This window comes from Camelus bactrianus, chromosome 20, assembly GCF_048773025.1.
Source record: "Camelus bactrianus isolate YW-2024 breed Bactrian camel chromosome 20, ASM4877302v1, whole genome shotgun sequence".
Lineage (NCBI taxonomy): Eukaryota > Metazoa > Chordata > Mammalia > Artiodactyla > Camelidae > Camelus > Camelus bactrianus.
In genome coordinates this window covers 34,351,677-34,369,761 of record NC_133558.1, presented here as the reverse complement: position 1 = coordinate 34,369,761, position 18,085 = coordinate 34,351,677, and the positions used below count along the sequence as shown (strand labels likewise).

At 44.4% G+C, this 18,085-nt stretch overlaps 1 protein-coding gene across 12 annotated transcripts in view; it reads left to right on the top strand.

Moving 5' to 3' along the window:
- The first annotated feature begins 8,069 nt into the window (after positions 1–8,069).
- The window catches only part of PKHD1 (PKHD1 ciliary IPT domain containing fibrocystin/polyductin), a 369,459-nt gene continuing 359,443 nt past the window's right edge, over positions 8,070–18,085 (top strand). For 4 of the 12 annotated variants that reach the window (XM_074348894.1, XM_074348891.1, XM_074348890.1 and 1 more), the window contains exons 1-5: positions 8,665–8,985; positions 12,201–12,336; positions 14,152–14,229; positions 14,839–14,983; positions 17,302–17,410. In XM_074348894.1, the coding sequence (XP_074204995.1) occupies positions 12,285–12,336; positions 14,152–14,229; positions 14,839–14,983; positions 17,302–17,410 (384 nt within the window). In that variant the 5' untranslated portion in view covers positions 8,665–8,985; positions 12,201–12,284. Of the gene's footprint in view, positions 8,189–8,655; positions 8,986–12,200; positions 12,337–14,151; positions 14,230–14,838; positions 14,984–17,301; positions 17,411–18,085 lie in introns of those variants that run through there. The other 8 variants (XM_074348895.1, XM_074348892.1, XM_074348896.1 and 5 more) reach the window with 6 other exon arrangements.

Here is an 18,085-nt window from a genome sequence, read left to right as displayed (position 1 = left end):
AATAATAGTTGTAGGAAACCATGCATTTATTTTTGGCTTGCTTGTTTTCCCTTTGCTAATTTAAAATATTTTTTAAAAACTACATATTTATTGTAAAAAGTTCAGTGTAGAAGGTATAAGTGAAAAATACAAGTTCTTTTTTCTCCTCTCCACTTAAAAAAAAGCTGGCTCAATTGATTATCCTGTTAAATTTTTTTAAATTTAAGTATAGTCAATTTACAAAGTTGTGTTAGTTTCAAGTGTATAGCATAATGATTCAGTTATACATATATGTTCCTTTTTATATCTTTTCATTATAGACTATTACAAGGTATCGAATATAGTTCCTGTGCTACACAGTAGGACCTTGCTGTTTATCTATTTTAGATATAGTTGTTAGTATCTGCAAATCTCAAACTCCCTATATATCCCTCCACCCCACCCCGCATCCTGTTAAGTTTTGTTCTGAATTCAGATTTGGTTGGGTTCAGCAACTTAGCGTGATTCACTCTCCGGTTTCTTTGTGGCAGCTGTGTGCCGTGGATGAATATCTGGCTTGTGCAGGGGTCTTCTGGGTGCTTCTGACTGCAAAGCACCTGGGAGAACAGTCAGATCTTTTCATTCTGGGGCAGGAGATGGCGTGCTCTGAGGACAGGCAGCTGCGTCCCTGTGGGAGGAGAGGGAGCAGGTGGGGCAGGAGGGCCACATGCCACCAAATCCCTTGCAAATTTTCCTCCTTCCTCAGCAGAGGCTGCCAACTGAGCTGAATGCCACAGGGAGATTTTTTCCACTGTGAACAACTGTCCCAGGACAGCAAGCTGGGATCACATTTCAGGAATCTCACGTTGCCCTTGAGAAGCCGTGTGGATGGCTGTCAAGTATGTATAGAGGATAAAAAGCTCCAAAGAAAGGTGATGAGTCACGAGGCACTGGGGTGAAAGGGACATCTTCTGAGGGGGGTGTGGGGGTGGTCAGATCATTCCTGCTTTCCCTTCAGCTTTTCACAGAAGTGAATTATCCAACCAATAACTCATATTTTAAAAGCTTACTTTTTAATTTTATTTAATCTCACTTTTCCTTTCCTTTGAATTTTTTTCATTTCATTTCAGTTTAGTTTCCAATCCAACTTGAAATAAAATATTGTGAAATCTACCTATCTCCAATAATTTATTGAAATTCATGGAATACAGAATCATATGTTTGCACTTATTTCCTTTCTTAACGTTATTTGACTCTGAAGCATATCATTAGTACTTTCATTCCCAGAACCAGCCATCTGTATTTTTTTTAATCACACAAGTTGTGTATGAATACATCTTAGTAAACTATTCAAGTAACACTCATCCTTTGCATTTGAGGGCCCTTTACAAAGTGTATTCACAAATTGAAGAAGTTGTGGATATTTATGCAATGGAATACTACTCAGCCATAAAAAAGAATAAAATAACACCATTTGCAGCAACATGGATGGTTCTGAAGATTGTCATTCTAAGTGAAGTAAGCCAGAAAGAGAGAAAAATACCATATGATATCGCTTATATGTGGAATCTAAAAAAAAAAAAAAGGACACAAATGAACTTATCTGCAAAACGGAAATAGACTCACAGACATAGAGAACAACTTATGGTTACCTGGGAGTAAAGAGGATGGGAAGGGATAAATTGGGAATTCAAAATTTGTACCTCTTGAGGAGTGATGGAAATGTTAGCTATCTTGATTGTGATGGTGGTTTCGTGGGTGTATACATCTATCAGAGTTCATCAAATTGTACATCTGAAATATGTGTATTTACTGTACAGGAATCATACCATAATGAAGGTGTTTTAAAAAACCAACCCCCTCCCCCCCAAAACCCATAAACCAAAGTGTATTCACAATTATTCTCTCCTCTGATCTTTACTAGAAGGTGTTCTCAGCTAATGGTATATACCTACATCTCTTTTGAAAGACCCTGGTAGAACAGTCCTGGGCAGCAGACATTTTTAGAGCAAATGTGGGCATGAAAGATGGAGGAGGAGGAGGAAGGTGGCTGCCTGAGGATGGAGGTCAGAAAGCAAATCTAGTTGAGTGCCTAATTGAGTTCAATGACCTTAAATCACTGCCCAGGATGCTCTGAGTGGCCCCTGACCCTGGTCCCACACCTTGTACATCACCCCCCTCCCCTCAAATCAGGTGATTTCTTAGATCATATCCCTGTGGAGGGAGGGTGCACTGATTTGGTGGCCAAGGGCATGGACAGGGGTTCAAGGAGGCTGGCAGCTAGAGCTAAGCGACCAAACAACAGAGAACAGACCCTGGGGGATGGTATGACTGTCCCACACCCACAGCTCCCCGCCCATCCCACCCCCACTACTGCCACCAGCCCATCATCACTGGGGCAGAACAACCAGGTGAGATGGCTCCTCTCCATTTCCACCTATTCCCCTGAGCGCTATTTTATGTGTCTTTGAGTTATTGAAGTCACTCCTTGAAACTCATTTTATCCATATTTCATCTGCATAAACATGCTGTTAGGGGGGCATTAAGATAATGAGGGCAAAACCAAGGGGATGGTTTGTTCTGGGCCTTACACTGTATTGAAGGGGCCAACTCTATCCGGACCCCATCCTTTAGGGTTCAGCCGAGTACGAGGTGAGGGGCCGTGGTTTCACCGCAGTCGGCTCCCTGATATCTAATTTACTGGGATTAACACTCGTTGCCCTGAGATGGAGAATCGGGGAAGATGGCTCATCCTTAAGGCATGGGGTAATCTGAGGCTCAGGTTTGTAAGAGAGGCCAAAGAAAAACCCCATACAGAGTGCCTCAGAGTTTCCACTCATGAACGGTCTCAGACGGATGGTTCAGTGATGAAGTTAAAGATTTGGGAAATACTTCAACAAACCTAAATAGGTTGCATTTCTGCAGGACTTCTCAGAGGCTTTAATAAGCCAATACCTGCGAGTCTTTAAGGAAGGGTAGAGCTTGTGGCTTTTCCCAGTATTTGACCACAGAACTTGTCTTCTCCTGGATTGTCTTTCTAAATTATTTAAGTTGCACAGAGTATACTTTTTAAGGTTCCTTTAAATGAAGGACGTTGCTCTAATGCCATTCTGTGAAGCTGATTGATGGGAAGATATTCTGGGCCAGACTGGGTGTGACGAGGTGCCTGAAATCTCACATTTTGGATGGTTGTCTTTTCCGAATTCCGAATTTGCTTACAGCAGTCTGGTTTTGTGTTTCATCTTCAAGGGCTCAATACTGCCCCCGAGTGGGTCCAGTCAGATCGTAAATTTTCTGTCCAATTGTCCTAAACTTGGGACATGACCTTGGTAGTTTCTACGAAACAAAATCTTTGAAAGTCAGAAAAAGTATGCTACTGGTACCAGACATGATACCACTTAAAAAACTGTATGACAGTAATATGTATTTGTTTTCGCATGAAAAATAAAGGTAACCAAAATGAAGAAAATAAAAATAGCCCATAATCTTACCTCAGTGGCTAACCATTACCGTTCCAACATATATACCCTTGCAGCCTTTTTTATCTACCTGTACATAAAAGTTCATACTCACCCTGCTCCTAAACTAAAAAAAAAAGTTTTCCAACCTTTTTCTTGCATATCCATTTTATTTGAACTTTAATTAAGAACCTGTTCCTTGCTGGGGTGGGGAGGGGATAGCTCAGTGGTAGAGCGCATGCTCAGGATGCACGAGATCCTGGGTTCAGTCCCTAAGACCTCCATTTAAAAAAAGACAAAAAAGATTTTTTCAGAAAAGAACCTGCTCCTTGAGTAATTTTGGTCCTTTTGAGGGAGGCAGGAGGAGAGAGAGGGTGAAGCATGAAAGGGGAGCTTCAGGGGCTAGGTAACCCGCCATGTTTTGCGGGTAGTTGCACCAATGAGGGACGTACACACTTCAGTGGCACCAAATGACAACCCCTCCTGTTGTGATAGTTTCCTATGGCTGCTGTCACTCAGCATCGCAAACCCAGTGGCTTCAACATGGATTTGTTATCTCACAGTCTGAGCATCAAAAGTCCCAAATCCACCTTCCAGGGCTCAAGTCAAGGTGTTAGCCAGGACTGGTTCCTTCTGGAAGTTCTGTGAGAAAACTCTATTTTCTTGCCTTTGTTTGTTTGGCTTCTAAAGGCCACCAGCATCCATTGGCTCAAGACCCCTTTCTCCCATCACATCAAACTGGCTTCTATCCTCATGTCTCCTGCTACTGACTTTGGTCCTCCTGCGTCCCTCCTAGAAGGACCGTGGTGATTACACTGGGCCCACCTGGATAATCTGGGATGCCCTCCCATCTCAGGACCCATCATCACATCTGCAAAGTCCCTTTTACCAGCTAAGGTCACATATTCACAGGTTCTGGTGATCGGGATGTAGACACCTTTGGAAGGGCCATGATTCAGTCCACGACAATGGCTTTTTCTTTTTTAAAAAGAATTTAAGGTGAGAATTAGAGGTTCATCTTTTGGAAATCATGGTCTCCAAAGGTCATGGAATGATCTGGTAAATATGAGGGTTTGTCAGATAGTGGCAGAAAGTCAAAGCCCACTTTGGATCACCTGCCTTGGCTGAGAGCTGCTCTTGTGGGACTGACATAACGGGCTTTGGCCATTTACTACCCTGGGAGCGGGGCGGCATGGGCATTTCTGGTGTGGTCCAGCTCTGGCTCCCAGAAGCTCTTGTGTCCCGTCCTTTCCTTTCTGCCTCTGAGAACTTAGCACTTCAGCGTGTTCACTCTGCATCTCTGGCTTGGCTGCATGCCCGCTTTGAAGCTCTGCAGCAGTTGTTGTCTATAAATAAGGCATGCCCAGTGCCATCAAAGCGCCGCGATGAAGGGCACGGCTCACTTATAAGAACGTCGAGAGTGCAGGACGGTGTTGGGGGAGAGCCGCCCTCCACCTCCTCTCCATCCTCCCACCTCCAACTTCGTGTGAAAAATACATGAAGGCCCCAGAGAGAATAATCAAAGCTCTGCCACCCTTGGCACACTTCCCTTAACAAGAAGGAAGAAGAAAGAAATGAGCATTTGGACAAGAGCCCGGGAGCCCACATCCGTTCAGACTTTCCCCTGCCAGCAGTGCCTCCTGGATTTCTTCCGGTGGTGACGTGACCAAGGATGACTGCGTTACTGGGCTTGCTCTCGTCTCTACCATGATGCTGGGTTATTGCATCTCATTCTCACGACTGCCCCCTGGAGTGGGAGTGTAAGAATTTCCATCTCACAGATGGGGGAGGTTAAGCAATGCTTTCCCCCATTCTTCTCTTCTAGGTGCACATAGAAAATAATAATATTTGAACTTCACCCTGAGGTCAACTTCTGTTGCTGCTCTGGTGGAGGTGATGGGTTTCGGTCTCCAGCTGCTGTGTGCTGGAGAGGGTGAGACCCCAGCACAACTAAACTTGCTCGAGACTGTAAGACTAGGAAGTCAGAGATGTCATCCATGTCTGTCTGATTCTGGGTTTCAGTTTCCTCCCCCCACCTTTTTTTAAAGACAAACTTCTCTGGAAGCATCTCAAACCAAAATCATCACCTTGTCCCTAAACTATCTTCTCTTCCCAGTTATCCTGCTGTCTTAGGTCAGGTTCCTCAGAAGACAGGCGTTCTTGGGTAAGGTGTTAATTGAAGAGTCACCACAGGAGATAATTTGTAAAGAAATGGGACCCGAGAGGAAGCCAAGCAAAGATGTGGCTGAGCAGAAGTCTAGCTTCAATGAGATCCCTCGGGGAGCTCTGGCGTCTCACAGTCCCACGGAGCTGTCCCTCTTTGATGGAAGCGGGCTGGCCTTCCGAACTCCACATCAGCCAGCCGATGGCCTCAAATGGGAAGACTCAAAGGCTGGTGGTGACTGGATGCTTGAGGAGCTGGAATGGTGTGAAGCCCATTCACTCATGGGTGTGGAATCTGAGCTGGGGGAGCAAAGTCCAGGACTGCCACCTGGAATGATCACAGGGGGCCTGTCCACATGGTGTGGCTCCATCCGAGCTTGGCAGCCCCAGGTAGCTGGACTTCTCAGCGAGTGGCTCAGAGCCCCAAACATAAGTGTTCCAATACACATGGCAAAATTGCATTGTGTTTTCTTACTTAGCCTCGGAACTCAGGCGGCATGATCTCCGACGCTTTCTGTTGGTTTTAAATGAGTGACAAGTCCATCCAGGTTCAAGAGGAGGGAGACATAGACCTCCTTTCAATGAGATAATTGACAAAGAACTTGTGACCATTTAAAGAAAAACTGCCACACTGTCCATCTTCACAAATAGGCATCTGACTGGCTTTCTTAGTCATAGCTTTAAGTCTTACTAAGCAGTTTGATCCATTCCTTGTTGCTTTCATTGTCTAACTCTGAAGGCGATCTTATTTCTAGATTTTTGGATTCCCCTCTTGTTCACTGTCCGTGTTGTCCCTCTTATCAGGTATTGGACTCTGCTATTATATCAGCTGTGCAGTGTTTGCCAGAGAAGGGGAAAACATTTCTTCCATTTAAAAAACAATTTTCTCTAAGATATAGAACTTGACAGTATCATAACCTTCTGCTGCTAAGGCAAGCATTCTTCTGGGCTGCAGGAATGCATGACTTCTATGTCGCTCATCATTTTAAAAAACAAAAGTGTGAGATACACTTCGGAAATCTCAGTTGGGCTCCTAGACTCAGAGAGTAACATGGTATCAAACTAGAAAAAAATTAATTGCTTTTCTGTTGTTGCTCCCTGCTGGTACGATTTATTTTAAATTCTGCTGAACCCAGGGAGATGCTCTACTGTGTGTAATTCAGAAACTGACACAGGCTATTATGCCCATATTTCTCACAGATGCTCCCAATTCAAAAAAAAGTTTGTTCCTGTGGTCTGGAAAACATTGGGTATTGCAAGACCGATTTTATCTGACATAGCAGGAATTGAGTGACTCGACAAAAGTGAATTCTATAAGCAACTGAAGTCTACCCACTTCGAGTGCCAAAGTTGGGGTGTCCGGGGTATGAGTCATGCTCAGGCGGCCTTGGACCTGAGCCCAAGACTTACTTTAGAATTTCCGTGTGACAGGGACTTTGGAGTACGATTAGATGGAAGGGTTGGTGGGCGGGGGGACTTGTCTAGAGGTTGTGTCTGTATAGCAAACTCAGATATGTGTGTAGATTTGGGGGTCTTGAGGTAGATGGAGCTCCCAGAGAGGAGTCCTCAGGGCTCCCCAGACTTCCATGTGGCATAGCCACTGCCTGTGGGGTCTACAGCGTCTCCTTCTAGGCCTTGGACCATGAAATGGCTCATTCTATTTAATTTCTTTAACTGTAGAGCCTGACTGCCCACCGGGAAGTCCCAGGAACCCAGCAACCAAAGTCCTGTGTATCATTAGGATTCCTCTAGTCCAGAGTGAGGACGTAAATCTACCCATAAGAACACTAGGGTGCTTTTAGGATAGAGTCTTGACAGCTAGGCTGACAAAAAGAATGATAAATATTCATTATAGGCTCTTTATTCAAGGTTAGATGGGGTTCATGTCTGGAAACCTCTTGCTAAAGTAGCAAGAAATAGGACATCAGGTAAGTCTTCATCATGAGATTTGACTACAATACAGAGGGCTCACCTGGTCATGATTCTGTCTCCCCTGCCAGATAGCAAGCGCTTTGAGGGCAGAAACTCTATTAAAAAAATTTTTTTTGAACCTTCTAAGTGGTTGGTGAATATAATTTCCTTTATAGAAATAAAAATTACCAAATAATTCTGAAATCCCTGTTGATTATCTGCCTCAAACCTGGTCTGTCCCCTCTTCCTTATTATCCATATGCCAGGCACCCACATGTGGCTCGATCCGGTGATGCCTGTGGACCTGCACTGGCGGATCTAGAGAGGAAACTGAGGTTCAGCAGGTGAGTTACTCCCGAGCTGCGTAACCTGGCCAGGCACCTCTTTAGAGGCACTACCGGCCGCCGTGCTAGGAAAATCTTTCTCCTTGTCACTGGTTGCCAAGCTGTGATACACAGCAGATTTGGTCTACAGTCCCCTCCTTTCTAGAGGACCGTTCCACTGCTCTCATGAGACTTGTGCTGTGTTTCCAGGGATTAAATCTGTGCTTGCTGGGGCTGCTTTCCAGGTCCTTGAGGCAGAGACTCAGGGCTGTGAAATTCTACTGGAAAGGCTTCTCTTCCAAAGGAAGGAAGATGAGAATTGCTCCTGGTCAAGAACCACCAGGCATGGACTGACACCATTGGGAAGCTGGCCAGGTGAGCTGGACTGGACAGTGGGACAGAGACAGAGACAGAGACATCAGACTTGGACCAAGTGAGGTCATGGTGCTGACTTCCTCGGTCAGCTGCTTGTCTGATTCTTCATCAAGAGACTCAAACCGGTGACCGAGACCCATGGTCTGGGTCCTACTGGAAAGTGATGTGTCCAAGTCAAGCACTTCCTCTTGGCCAAAAAAGCAAGATCAGGAGGGAAGGAGGAAGATTAAAAAACAAAAAGCAGAGAGGACTACTTGGCCCTTTCTTAGCAAGACCTTGAACAGGCCACCCTCTCTCTGCTTCTTTAGACTCACCCCCTCATAGTGAGAATGTCAGAACACAGCCAGGCACTCATGAGCCCTTTCTGCTGGGTCCATGTTCGGTCATTGACTTACTGGCAAATTCCTTCCACCACTGCATGCTTGTTTGTCTCACTGGGTGGACTTTTACTTAAAATTCCTGCCTGGGGCACATTCAGAAAGCGGAGAAAAACGTAAGCCACTCTTTCTTTGGTCATTAATAGAAGATTCCGAGGAAGAAGCCTAAGTAGCTCGTGTTAATCGTTAAACTTGCCCCACGGTTAGCTCTGGACTTTTACTTTGGCACCAGTCTGGCCGGGACACAGACGAGTTAGGTGAGTTCCAGTCCAGCAGAGTGAGTTACCTGCGTGGTGGCTGCTGCAGGCTGGGCTCTAACCAGGGAACGCGGCCATCGGTGCTTGACAGACAGGGACAAGAGCATTTGGAAAGGAAAGATAGCTTCTTGCTTGACTCACGGTGGGAGAGACACAGGAAAAGGTACTGTTGGGTTCGGAAATGTCTCTGCTCTGTGTTTTCTAGGTATGGTGAGCGTCGTGGTGAACAAAGGAACTGGGGGATCTGAAGTAGCAACCTTATAGCGCTGTCTTCAAAGTCCTAAAGAAAGAGAGGCCCAGGGAGGGGAGGAAAGGAGGAGGAGAAGGAGTTAGAGCAGAGGGGAGACAGAGACAGGGGAGAGAGAAAACTTGACCGAACACACAGCTCTCCTCTGGTTGAAGATATTCTGCTTAAAAGAATTAAATGGAGGCTGAATTTGTCCTTAGAAAGAATGGGTGGATATTAAGAAAAAAATTGCATTTGTTACTGATTTATTTTTTACATGTATGTTTATATTTTCAGATTCTTTTCCATTATAGCGCGCAAGGAGAAATTTAATACAGTTCCCTGTGCAGTGCATTAGTTGCCTGTGGTTTATCTGTTTTACGCACAGTAATGTGTATCTGGTAATCCCAAACTCCTAGTCCACCCTTCCCCTCGCCCTTCCCCCACCTCCAGTAACCACAGTTTGCTTTCTATGTCCGTAAAATTACATTTATTATTGATTTGATTGTTCTATTTTAAAAGAAAAGATGTAGCTCTGAACATAGGGCTTTAAGAAAGCCAGTGTGTGACTATTGACTTCCACTGTTCTCAGCTTGAAGTAAAATTTAAAATCCCACAGTTAGATTGAACATAGACGCTCCCGTGCCGAGCACAGCCTGTTGGGTGTGACAAGCACGTCAGGTCCGGTGCTGTTGGACCAAGTAGCAAACACTGCTGGGTACCTTGCTCTGGGCAGGAGGTGTATTTCTGAAAATGGCATGTGTTAGAAGTGAGTTCTCTCCCAAAAAGGTATAAAAATGTGGGGAGTTTTGCAAGTTAAAGGCACGCCTGAGTCTACTTGAAAATTGTAGCACTGCTCCTGTAAAAGCAAGTGGCCTTCATCCCTACCCCTTCCTCTAGGGTCCTGAGGGCAGGTACACAGATCATGTGTCTCTGTTTTCCCAGCTCCTCGAACAGCGCCCGCCCAGCACATATTAGGCATAGGATAAATGTTTGTGGAGTTGAATTGACTAGAGAGGATTTTATACATTGTACTGTCTTAACCAGGACACACCCATAAAGATACGTTTATTCTAAGTGTTTTGCAGATAATTTTTTTTTCTGGGCGTTTATGGTGGCTTTTATTTTTCTGAAATGGTTTAGCTATTTTTGCTAGTCTCAGTGTTTTCTTAAAAATACAAATTAAATGAATCTTCAGGAATGTCTATATATATTTAATTCCGTACTTTTTTTTTTTTTTGACTTTTGGAAAATTTCAGAACGAGTACCTTTGAGAGGTTTTTTCTGTGCCCTCTGACTTAGGGGAGCTGGATGGCAGGTCAGCAGCCGCTCCAGAGCAGGCATCAGGGCGTTATCCAAGGAGGGTGGCTTTCCAGCCAGGCTTCCGTGAATCTTGTCCATCCCACTTGTATGAAAGCTGTCTCTTTTAAGTTAGCTAAACTCAGGCTTAGATTACTTAACTCTGTATTCAATCAAAGTCTCCTGAGTCCTGTGTGGGGCCCCGGAACTGAGAGGGTTGGAGAAATAGCAGACTGGTCCCTGGACCTCTTGGTGGGATGGACAGTCTCGCAGAACAGGCACACAGCACTGCTCTGTCCAGTCCAGGCTGCACAGGGCACAAGCTAGAGGTTCAGGGCATAACGGGCAGTGAGAGCAGGACTGAGTGGTTGTGGGGAGGTCAGGGAGGGGATGTGACCGCCGGTTGACCTGTGAGCTGGACCCCAGGAGTCAGAGGTTCCTCACCTCCCTCATCCTTGAAATGTACACCCTGCGCACCGTTCCCACAGCCAGAGCCATTTTCAAGGACTCAGTTTTGAGAGAGCACCATGGTGTTAAGACCATGGGGACTGAATACATGACTGAACCCGGTAAGGTCTCCGTATAAACTTTTAAGATTCTGGCAGGCAGGTGGGGAGATCTACTCATCCTGCAGCCGCTCCAGACAATCCTCGGACGTAAGTTCCCTTGGTTACAAAACCTGCTACCTGCCAGTCTGGAGTGTCTGCCTCGCTGTCTGGTCTCTCCTTGCCCAACGAGTACCGAGGGCCAGTTAATTTGTGAACCAACACGGAGACAGGTTCCACGGAGGAGGCAGCTCCTGAGCTGGGCCCTGAAGGAGACCAGGATCTCGCTAGGGCGCAAGAGAGTCTGGGGCATCCAGAAAGGGACCAGCAGGATCCAAGGCAGAAGCTGACTGTGGGAAGCCTGCCTGGGAGACCACGCGAGAGCACAGCCTCACCGCGGTGCAGGGGTCATCTTGGAGAGCAACGCAGGGCGGGGAAGTTAGAGAGGTCGGGGGCAGATCTCAGCGAGACTGCAAAGTCAGGGGAGGGCTTTCCATTGGAAGTAGAGAGCCCGTGAAAAGAAAACTAACATGTTTGGGTATCTCCTTTGTATTCAGCTCTGTGTTAATTTCTTGATGTGTGTATCATCTCGGTCAATCTGGGTAAAAGTCCTAACAGGTGTTTTTATCATTTTTTAAGTGGTAGAAGTTTTGTTTTGAATTGAAAGCTTTAAGCAGGAGAATTGCAGAATGAAAGCAGTATTTAAGGAGGATGGTCTGGGCATTGTGGATTAGGTAAAGAGACCTGGGGTCGTGGGGTCCAGTTAGGAGGGTCCAGCTTTTTCTTCCTCTGTTTCCTCTCTGCCTCCTCTGCTGTGAGTGTTGAATAATTTTGCCCAAATTCTCATTACCACTGTTTTTTCCAACCTTTTACATGCTTAACATTTGCTTTGTTAATTTAAGTTCATTACTCTTTTTGTGTTGATTGTTTCCTGGAGGACTGAGACTTCTGGAAAACAAAACAAAACCACCCTCTCACCTCGGTAACCAGTATTAACTGGTATTTTGAGATCTGGAATTTATTTATTTTTAAAATTTAAGTGTTTGTTTCATGCATTAATGAAAGGTTATTATTACTTACCCAGCTTAAACGTGCATAAAGTAAGTGGGCGGGACAGGGGAGGGGGCGGAAGAATGATGATTTTATATAAAATTCTTAGATTACCCTTTCCTCTGGAGCTTGGGAAGGTGGTGGGTCCCTCTAGGGTCATATTGATATAATTTCTTTAATTTCCCAAGTTTTAACACAGCAAAGCAATTGTACATAAGCAAAAAATGATAGTAATTTTTCATTTTGTTTTTCATAAAGAACAAAAGCCAGGCTGCTCCAATCAAAACTGAAAATGTGTTTCATGTCCGAGAAATTTGGAGAGTATTGATTTAAGTAGGCAAGATGACTGGGTGGCTGGTTCCTCTAACAACTATTGAAGTACTCCTCCTGGCAGGTGAGTTGGATGTGTTTTGAAGGGATTTTAGAGGGAACACAGCAGATTACCTTGAGAACTAGTTTACCAATACTGAAATATTATTTTGGGAGGAAGTGTTGAAATGTCTGCTCTGGGTTTAAATTTTCTCTGCTTAATAAGTTTTTTTTTTTCCTGTTTAGTAGTTGAGGTTATATATTAAATAGTTATAAAAATATACTTTATTTTATAACAGCCAGTGGAAGTTACTGTTATAGTCTAGAGCTTTTAATAATAACTTACAACCTTCCTTTTATAATTCCTTTTTGAGCCATATGATATAATTCTTTTTAGATTTTATTATGTTATCTTCCCAAAGGGAATAGCTTATCTCATCTTAGAGATTAATGACTGCTCGTGTTAAAAATTTCCTTTTCTCATATTGTGTCTATAATTTTCTCAGTGAATTTGAGTTATCCTCTGTATCTTTTTATGGCATTTGTTTTTGGCCTTCTTTAGGTAGAAGAATCTAATACATCTTTGAGGGGGTAAGCACGGGCTGGTTGGGCCAGGGCTGCCATGAATGACTGTGTTGATGTAAATGATTCTCCATCATCCTTGGTTGTGCAGTGTGCCACCTGCACAAAGGTACATGGAAGCCCTGGGCTAACCAGTTAATGTGGTTTGAATTATCCTTTAACTTTTCTGATGTAGAAACAGAAAAGTATTCTGTAGATAACGCTTCTCCTCGCTGTGACCTCCCTGAGGATCTGACTGATTTGTGTTGGTGTCCTTGAATTGGCTTCACCTCTGCCAAGCCATGTCCAGGAGAATCTTTGAAGATGAGGCTTTAATATGGTCATGCTCAGCCCATGGCCTCTATGGGAGAACCCAATAGCCTAGCATGTGAAGTCTATGGTGGATTAAAAAAAATTCCAGCACTGGTTCATGCTTCAGCCCCTCTCTAAGCAGGCAAGGCAAACATCTAGAAAATTCTGTATCCTTTTGGGGAGTCATTCTGATCAAGTATTCAAAAGGGGGAAACTAGAAAATGGTGCCGCGAGCAGGTGGATTGAAATAGGGATGGCTTCTAGAAGTTTCTTCTCTTCTCTGGGAAGGAGAAATACAAGAAATAAGTGGTGACAATTGAATATGACCACCTGATTATAAAGAGTAGGAAGGAGATCGGATTTGCAGATAGTAACTACTATGTAAAAGAAACAACAAGTTTCTTCTGCACAGCCCAGGGAACTATACTCAATACCTTGTAGTAACCTATAATGAAAAAGAGTAGGGAAAGGAATCTATGTATGTGTATGTATGACTGAAGCATTATGCTGTACACCAGAAACTGACACAACATTGTAAACTGACTATACTACAATAAATTAAAAATAAAGTAAAATAAATGTACCATTAAAAAATAGAGTAGGAAGTAGAGAAGGCATGGGTTCAATTAGGAACCAAATGTATCCTTGAGACTTTTTCCAAAGGAAGCAGAGATTCAGGACTGTCCCAGAACACAGGGTTGTTGGATATTTAAGATGAGAAGACCAGTCAAAACTTTCCTGAAAGTGTGCGTTTTGAAGCTGTGGTCCCCAGACCAGTCCCACCAGCAGCACCTGGTCAGAACTGTAAATTCTGGGGCCCCATCACGGACCTACTGAATCAGGAACTCTGGGGGTGGGGCCAGTGATCTGTTCTTTTAACTAACTCATAAATGAGAACACTCATTCATATAGCGTGTATCAAGCCTTCCCGGGGATTCTGAGGAATGATAATTTGCTTCATGACACTGGGGAAGCTGGTGGATTGAATCTGCACATTGAAGCCAGTGTTTCTCTTACTTGCTTACAGTGTCTTCTCTGAGCATCTATGTTGAACCTAAAGAAGGCAGCCTCGCAGGCGGGACGTGGCTCACAGTCATTTTTGATGGTAGGTTTGGGTCTTTGTGAATGCCAGTTTCTTATTTGTTGCTCCAAAGAATTCTAAAGAATATGAGTCTTTGGTTGTCTTCCTTGTCTAAGGACAGATGTAAAAGAGGTCCTGAAGGACCCGCTTCTGTGTTTCCAGACGTCCACCTGCTCATGTCAGAGCACACCATTATGAGTCTGTGTCCACATCCTCATCCCCTGCTGGTAGGGGAGGGGACTCCAGGGGCCCTAATGAGATGACAGCAGAGAACTTGGCAATGTGACCTGCAGAACCTTGGTTTCTTCCTTGTCGATAATCGTACACGTGGGAGCTTCTCAGCCGTGGTTCAGTGTACCCCTCTCTACCACAGGAAGGAGTAACTTTGAGGGTTGGAAAATTCTTTCCTAGATTTAGACTGATGGACCTGAAAAGAGACTTTCTTTTAATAAACTCATAAATGAGAACACTCATTCATATAGTGTGCATAAATGCCTTTGGAAATGAGGGGTATTAATTTAATCCTTAGAGCCACTCTGTGCCCCCCATGGCCCCCACGTGGCATATTTTTATATCACCCCATGTAGAGTACACATCTCCCCAGCCTGAGATTCTCCTTTCCCTTGTGCTTAGATTTCGAGGCTAGTCTCCTTTATCCCGCCAACGGCTCTCAGCTGGAGATCCACCTGGTGAACGTGGCTGCGCCTGCACTGCCCAGCGTCCCCTGTGACCTCGCTCCCGTCTTCCTGGCTTTGCCGGCAGTGATGTGCAGGACCAGGTACACCTGCCCGGGAATGAGAAGATGGCCAGGAGGAGAGCTTTGCTTATCTCAGTAGCTTCGGGAGACAAATTAGAGCAACTTCCCCTGTGACTGCAAAGAGCAGTGTAGGGCTTCAAGGGGGATGGGGATATGGGGAAGATTTCTGAGAATTTTGAGGTATTTGTAAGGAGGGGCTTCCAGATTTTGTTTGGTTTGTTTGTTGTTTGTTTGTTTTTGCAAGGATCTCTATTGCTACTGAGAGTTCAGCAAATGCTTCCATTTTGCCATCTATTCTTTTGGAAAAGGCTTCCTTGCAATGATTGCCCATAAACTAAAAACCAGTTAGAAAAGAAATCTGCCTTCGTCCTCAGTTAGTTTGCTGAGTTTGATGCGATTTTTGTGGAATTCCAGATACGCTATCGTCCCTCTTGAGCTTCTGTTGGCTCACAAAGTTTACACGAGTTCATTCTTTATATCTTAGAGATGCTGCCTGAAAGTGGATCGCTGGTTAAGAGGAAGAACAGTGTCATTCCGTTTTGTTTTCTGTTCCCTCCTTCAGGAAAGCTCCCTCTCTTCCATCTCTGCCTGTTGAACCAACCCTATGCCAATGCCACCTCTTCCCTCAACATCCAACTGAGTGTAATCTTTCCCTTCTTTGAAAGGGGAACAAATAGGAACTGAAATGCAGGCCTTGAGGAAGGAGCAGCTTTTAGTAATTCATCCATGTGACTTGTGTGTGTGTGTGTGTGCGCGTGTGTGTGTGTGTACGCACCCACACATACATACACACCACATACACTTTCCTGATGCAGTTCATCTTCCTGAAGGGAGGACCTTTTTGTAATTTACACGAAGGTGTGTTATGCACAGTCTCAGTGGCCCTGTCTCCTCCACCCTGTGTTTCTCCTGACATCATGTGGGCTGCCCACTTTTCAGACTCATCCTTACAGACTTAAGTGCGCTGAGGACTGAGGATGTGGTTAACTCACCTTGTGGTCCTTATGGTGCTTACCACCATATCTTGTGAGTAGAAGATGCCCAGTAGATGTCTATGAACCAGTTCCTTTTAACCCTACTATTGGTGGAGACGTTTTCCTTAGGTTTTATGGTACATTTGGGCACAGAGTTCCTGCAATAAGTTAAAGCTCTGAAGACTTATACGTTCTGTCTCTGCAATCCCAACATACTAATGATTTTAAGATGCACCATTGATTTTATATCATCTTTTTAGAAAAAAAGAAATACTACCCTCTTAAATGCACTCACTGCTTGGAAAATGAGTATCAAATACAATTAACACTCAAATGTGGGAAAATGTACATTTTATCATCAGCGAAACAGTGTCATATTCATTTTCGTAAAAAGCCTTATCTGCTTTCTCCAAAGCAGGCATTGTTGCATCCAGATCAGCACTGCCCAACCGAAATACAATGTGAACCACAAATATGATTTAAAAATTTCCAGTAGTCACAGTAAAAAAAATCAAAAAAAGAGGTGAAATTAATTTTAATAATACATTTTGTTTGGCTCCACATATCCTTTATTGCATAAAAAGTCTTCAGAATCCAGTGTGCATTTTACACTTATAGCATATCTTACTTGGAACTAGCTACATTTCAAGTGCTCAGTAGCCACATATGGCTCATGGCTAACGCATTGGGCAGGGCAGATTTAAATATTTAAGGTCATGCTGAAGATTTTAGGAGAAGGTTTGGACAGGAAGCACTTCTAAAATCTAACCCCTTTCCATCATATTCTCCCTCTCACAAAAATCAGAGTGAACAGGAGCCTCAAGAGGAGAAATCACTGTGAAACGCATGGAAAGGGAAGGTCGAGGACTCTCTTGATGGACATGTGAAGTGTTTATGGGCTGCTTGTATAATTACCAAGTCAAGAATTTTTGGCAACATATAAAGTCAATGCCTTTTATCAGAAAGAGCCTAGGATCCAAGCTCTACTTTGTCCTTAACCTGTGGTGTTCGTGTACCTAAGTGTCTTAATCTCCATGGAACTGTAATTTTTTAAAAATGGAAACTAGAGCAGATTATCTATCCATGTCCCTTCTGTCCCTTAAAAGTCCTAAAACTATGAATCTGAGAAGTGGGACAGAGTTTTAAAAACTTAGGTACTTTCAATATAAAAATTCATAACTTCTTTTGCTGCAGGATCCAATCTTCAAAGTCTAGTCGCTGAGTGGGTGGAGGGGGTGAAAAGTGAGATATAGGAGTCCTGGGTTCGTTAGCTCTGTTCCACAGGTGCAGGGAGGTCCAGTCGGGCGGCCAGCTTGGACAGTTCACGGTTTCTGATTCTCAAGGATTTCCATGTTCTGCCCACAGACCTCTGCTGTCCGAAGCACACGAGGGCCTGTTCTACCTGGAAGTGCGCTCAGGGGCACAGGTGGTAGGCAGCCCAAGGCCAGGACCACGAGACAGCGGCACGTTCAAGGTGGGTTCTGAGGATGGAGGCGTGTGTGCTTTCCTGGTCTGAGGGTGTGCTTGTGCTGTCGACCAGCAAGTTTATAAACCAGCTGGGGGTTGTCTGCCCAGGTAAGAGGCCAGGCGGATGAGAGTTATGGGGTTTCTGAGATTCTGTTAAAGAGCAGTATTGAGCACGGCTGTGTCAGGCTGCAGCTGAGTGCTCTATGCACGTTAAAGCACCACTCACAACCATTTTATAGGGTAGCTTTTCATTATCCTACTTTGAGGAGCAACCTAGGACTCAGGGGTATAAATAATTTGCCCACATCATCCAGATCATAAATGGCAGAACCAAGATTGGAACCTGCTTCTAAATCCTCACTTCAGCTGAAGCCCACAGAGGAACCACAAAGATGACTGTTTGTGCATCATTGTTCCTTTTTCCAGCTGAGATGATCTAAAGTATCAGGTTGGTGAAGGGACTCAGGGACCCAAGTTCCACCCTCTTCCCTGCTTCTCAGTTGATTTCTGCTTCTCCTTCCAACCCTACATGGAAAGGGCACTTACTGCTGGGATTCTCCTTTGAGCTCAGAGAGAGCAAAAAGCAAGCCGAGAATTTCTGAGCCAATGCCTGACTTCTTTTAGAACTTCCATCCACATTCATATTATGTTGGGGCTTAATTTTATGTTGCTTCAGTATTCC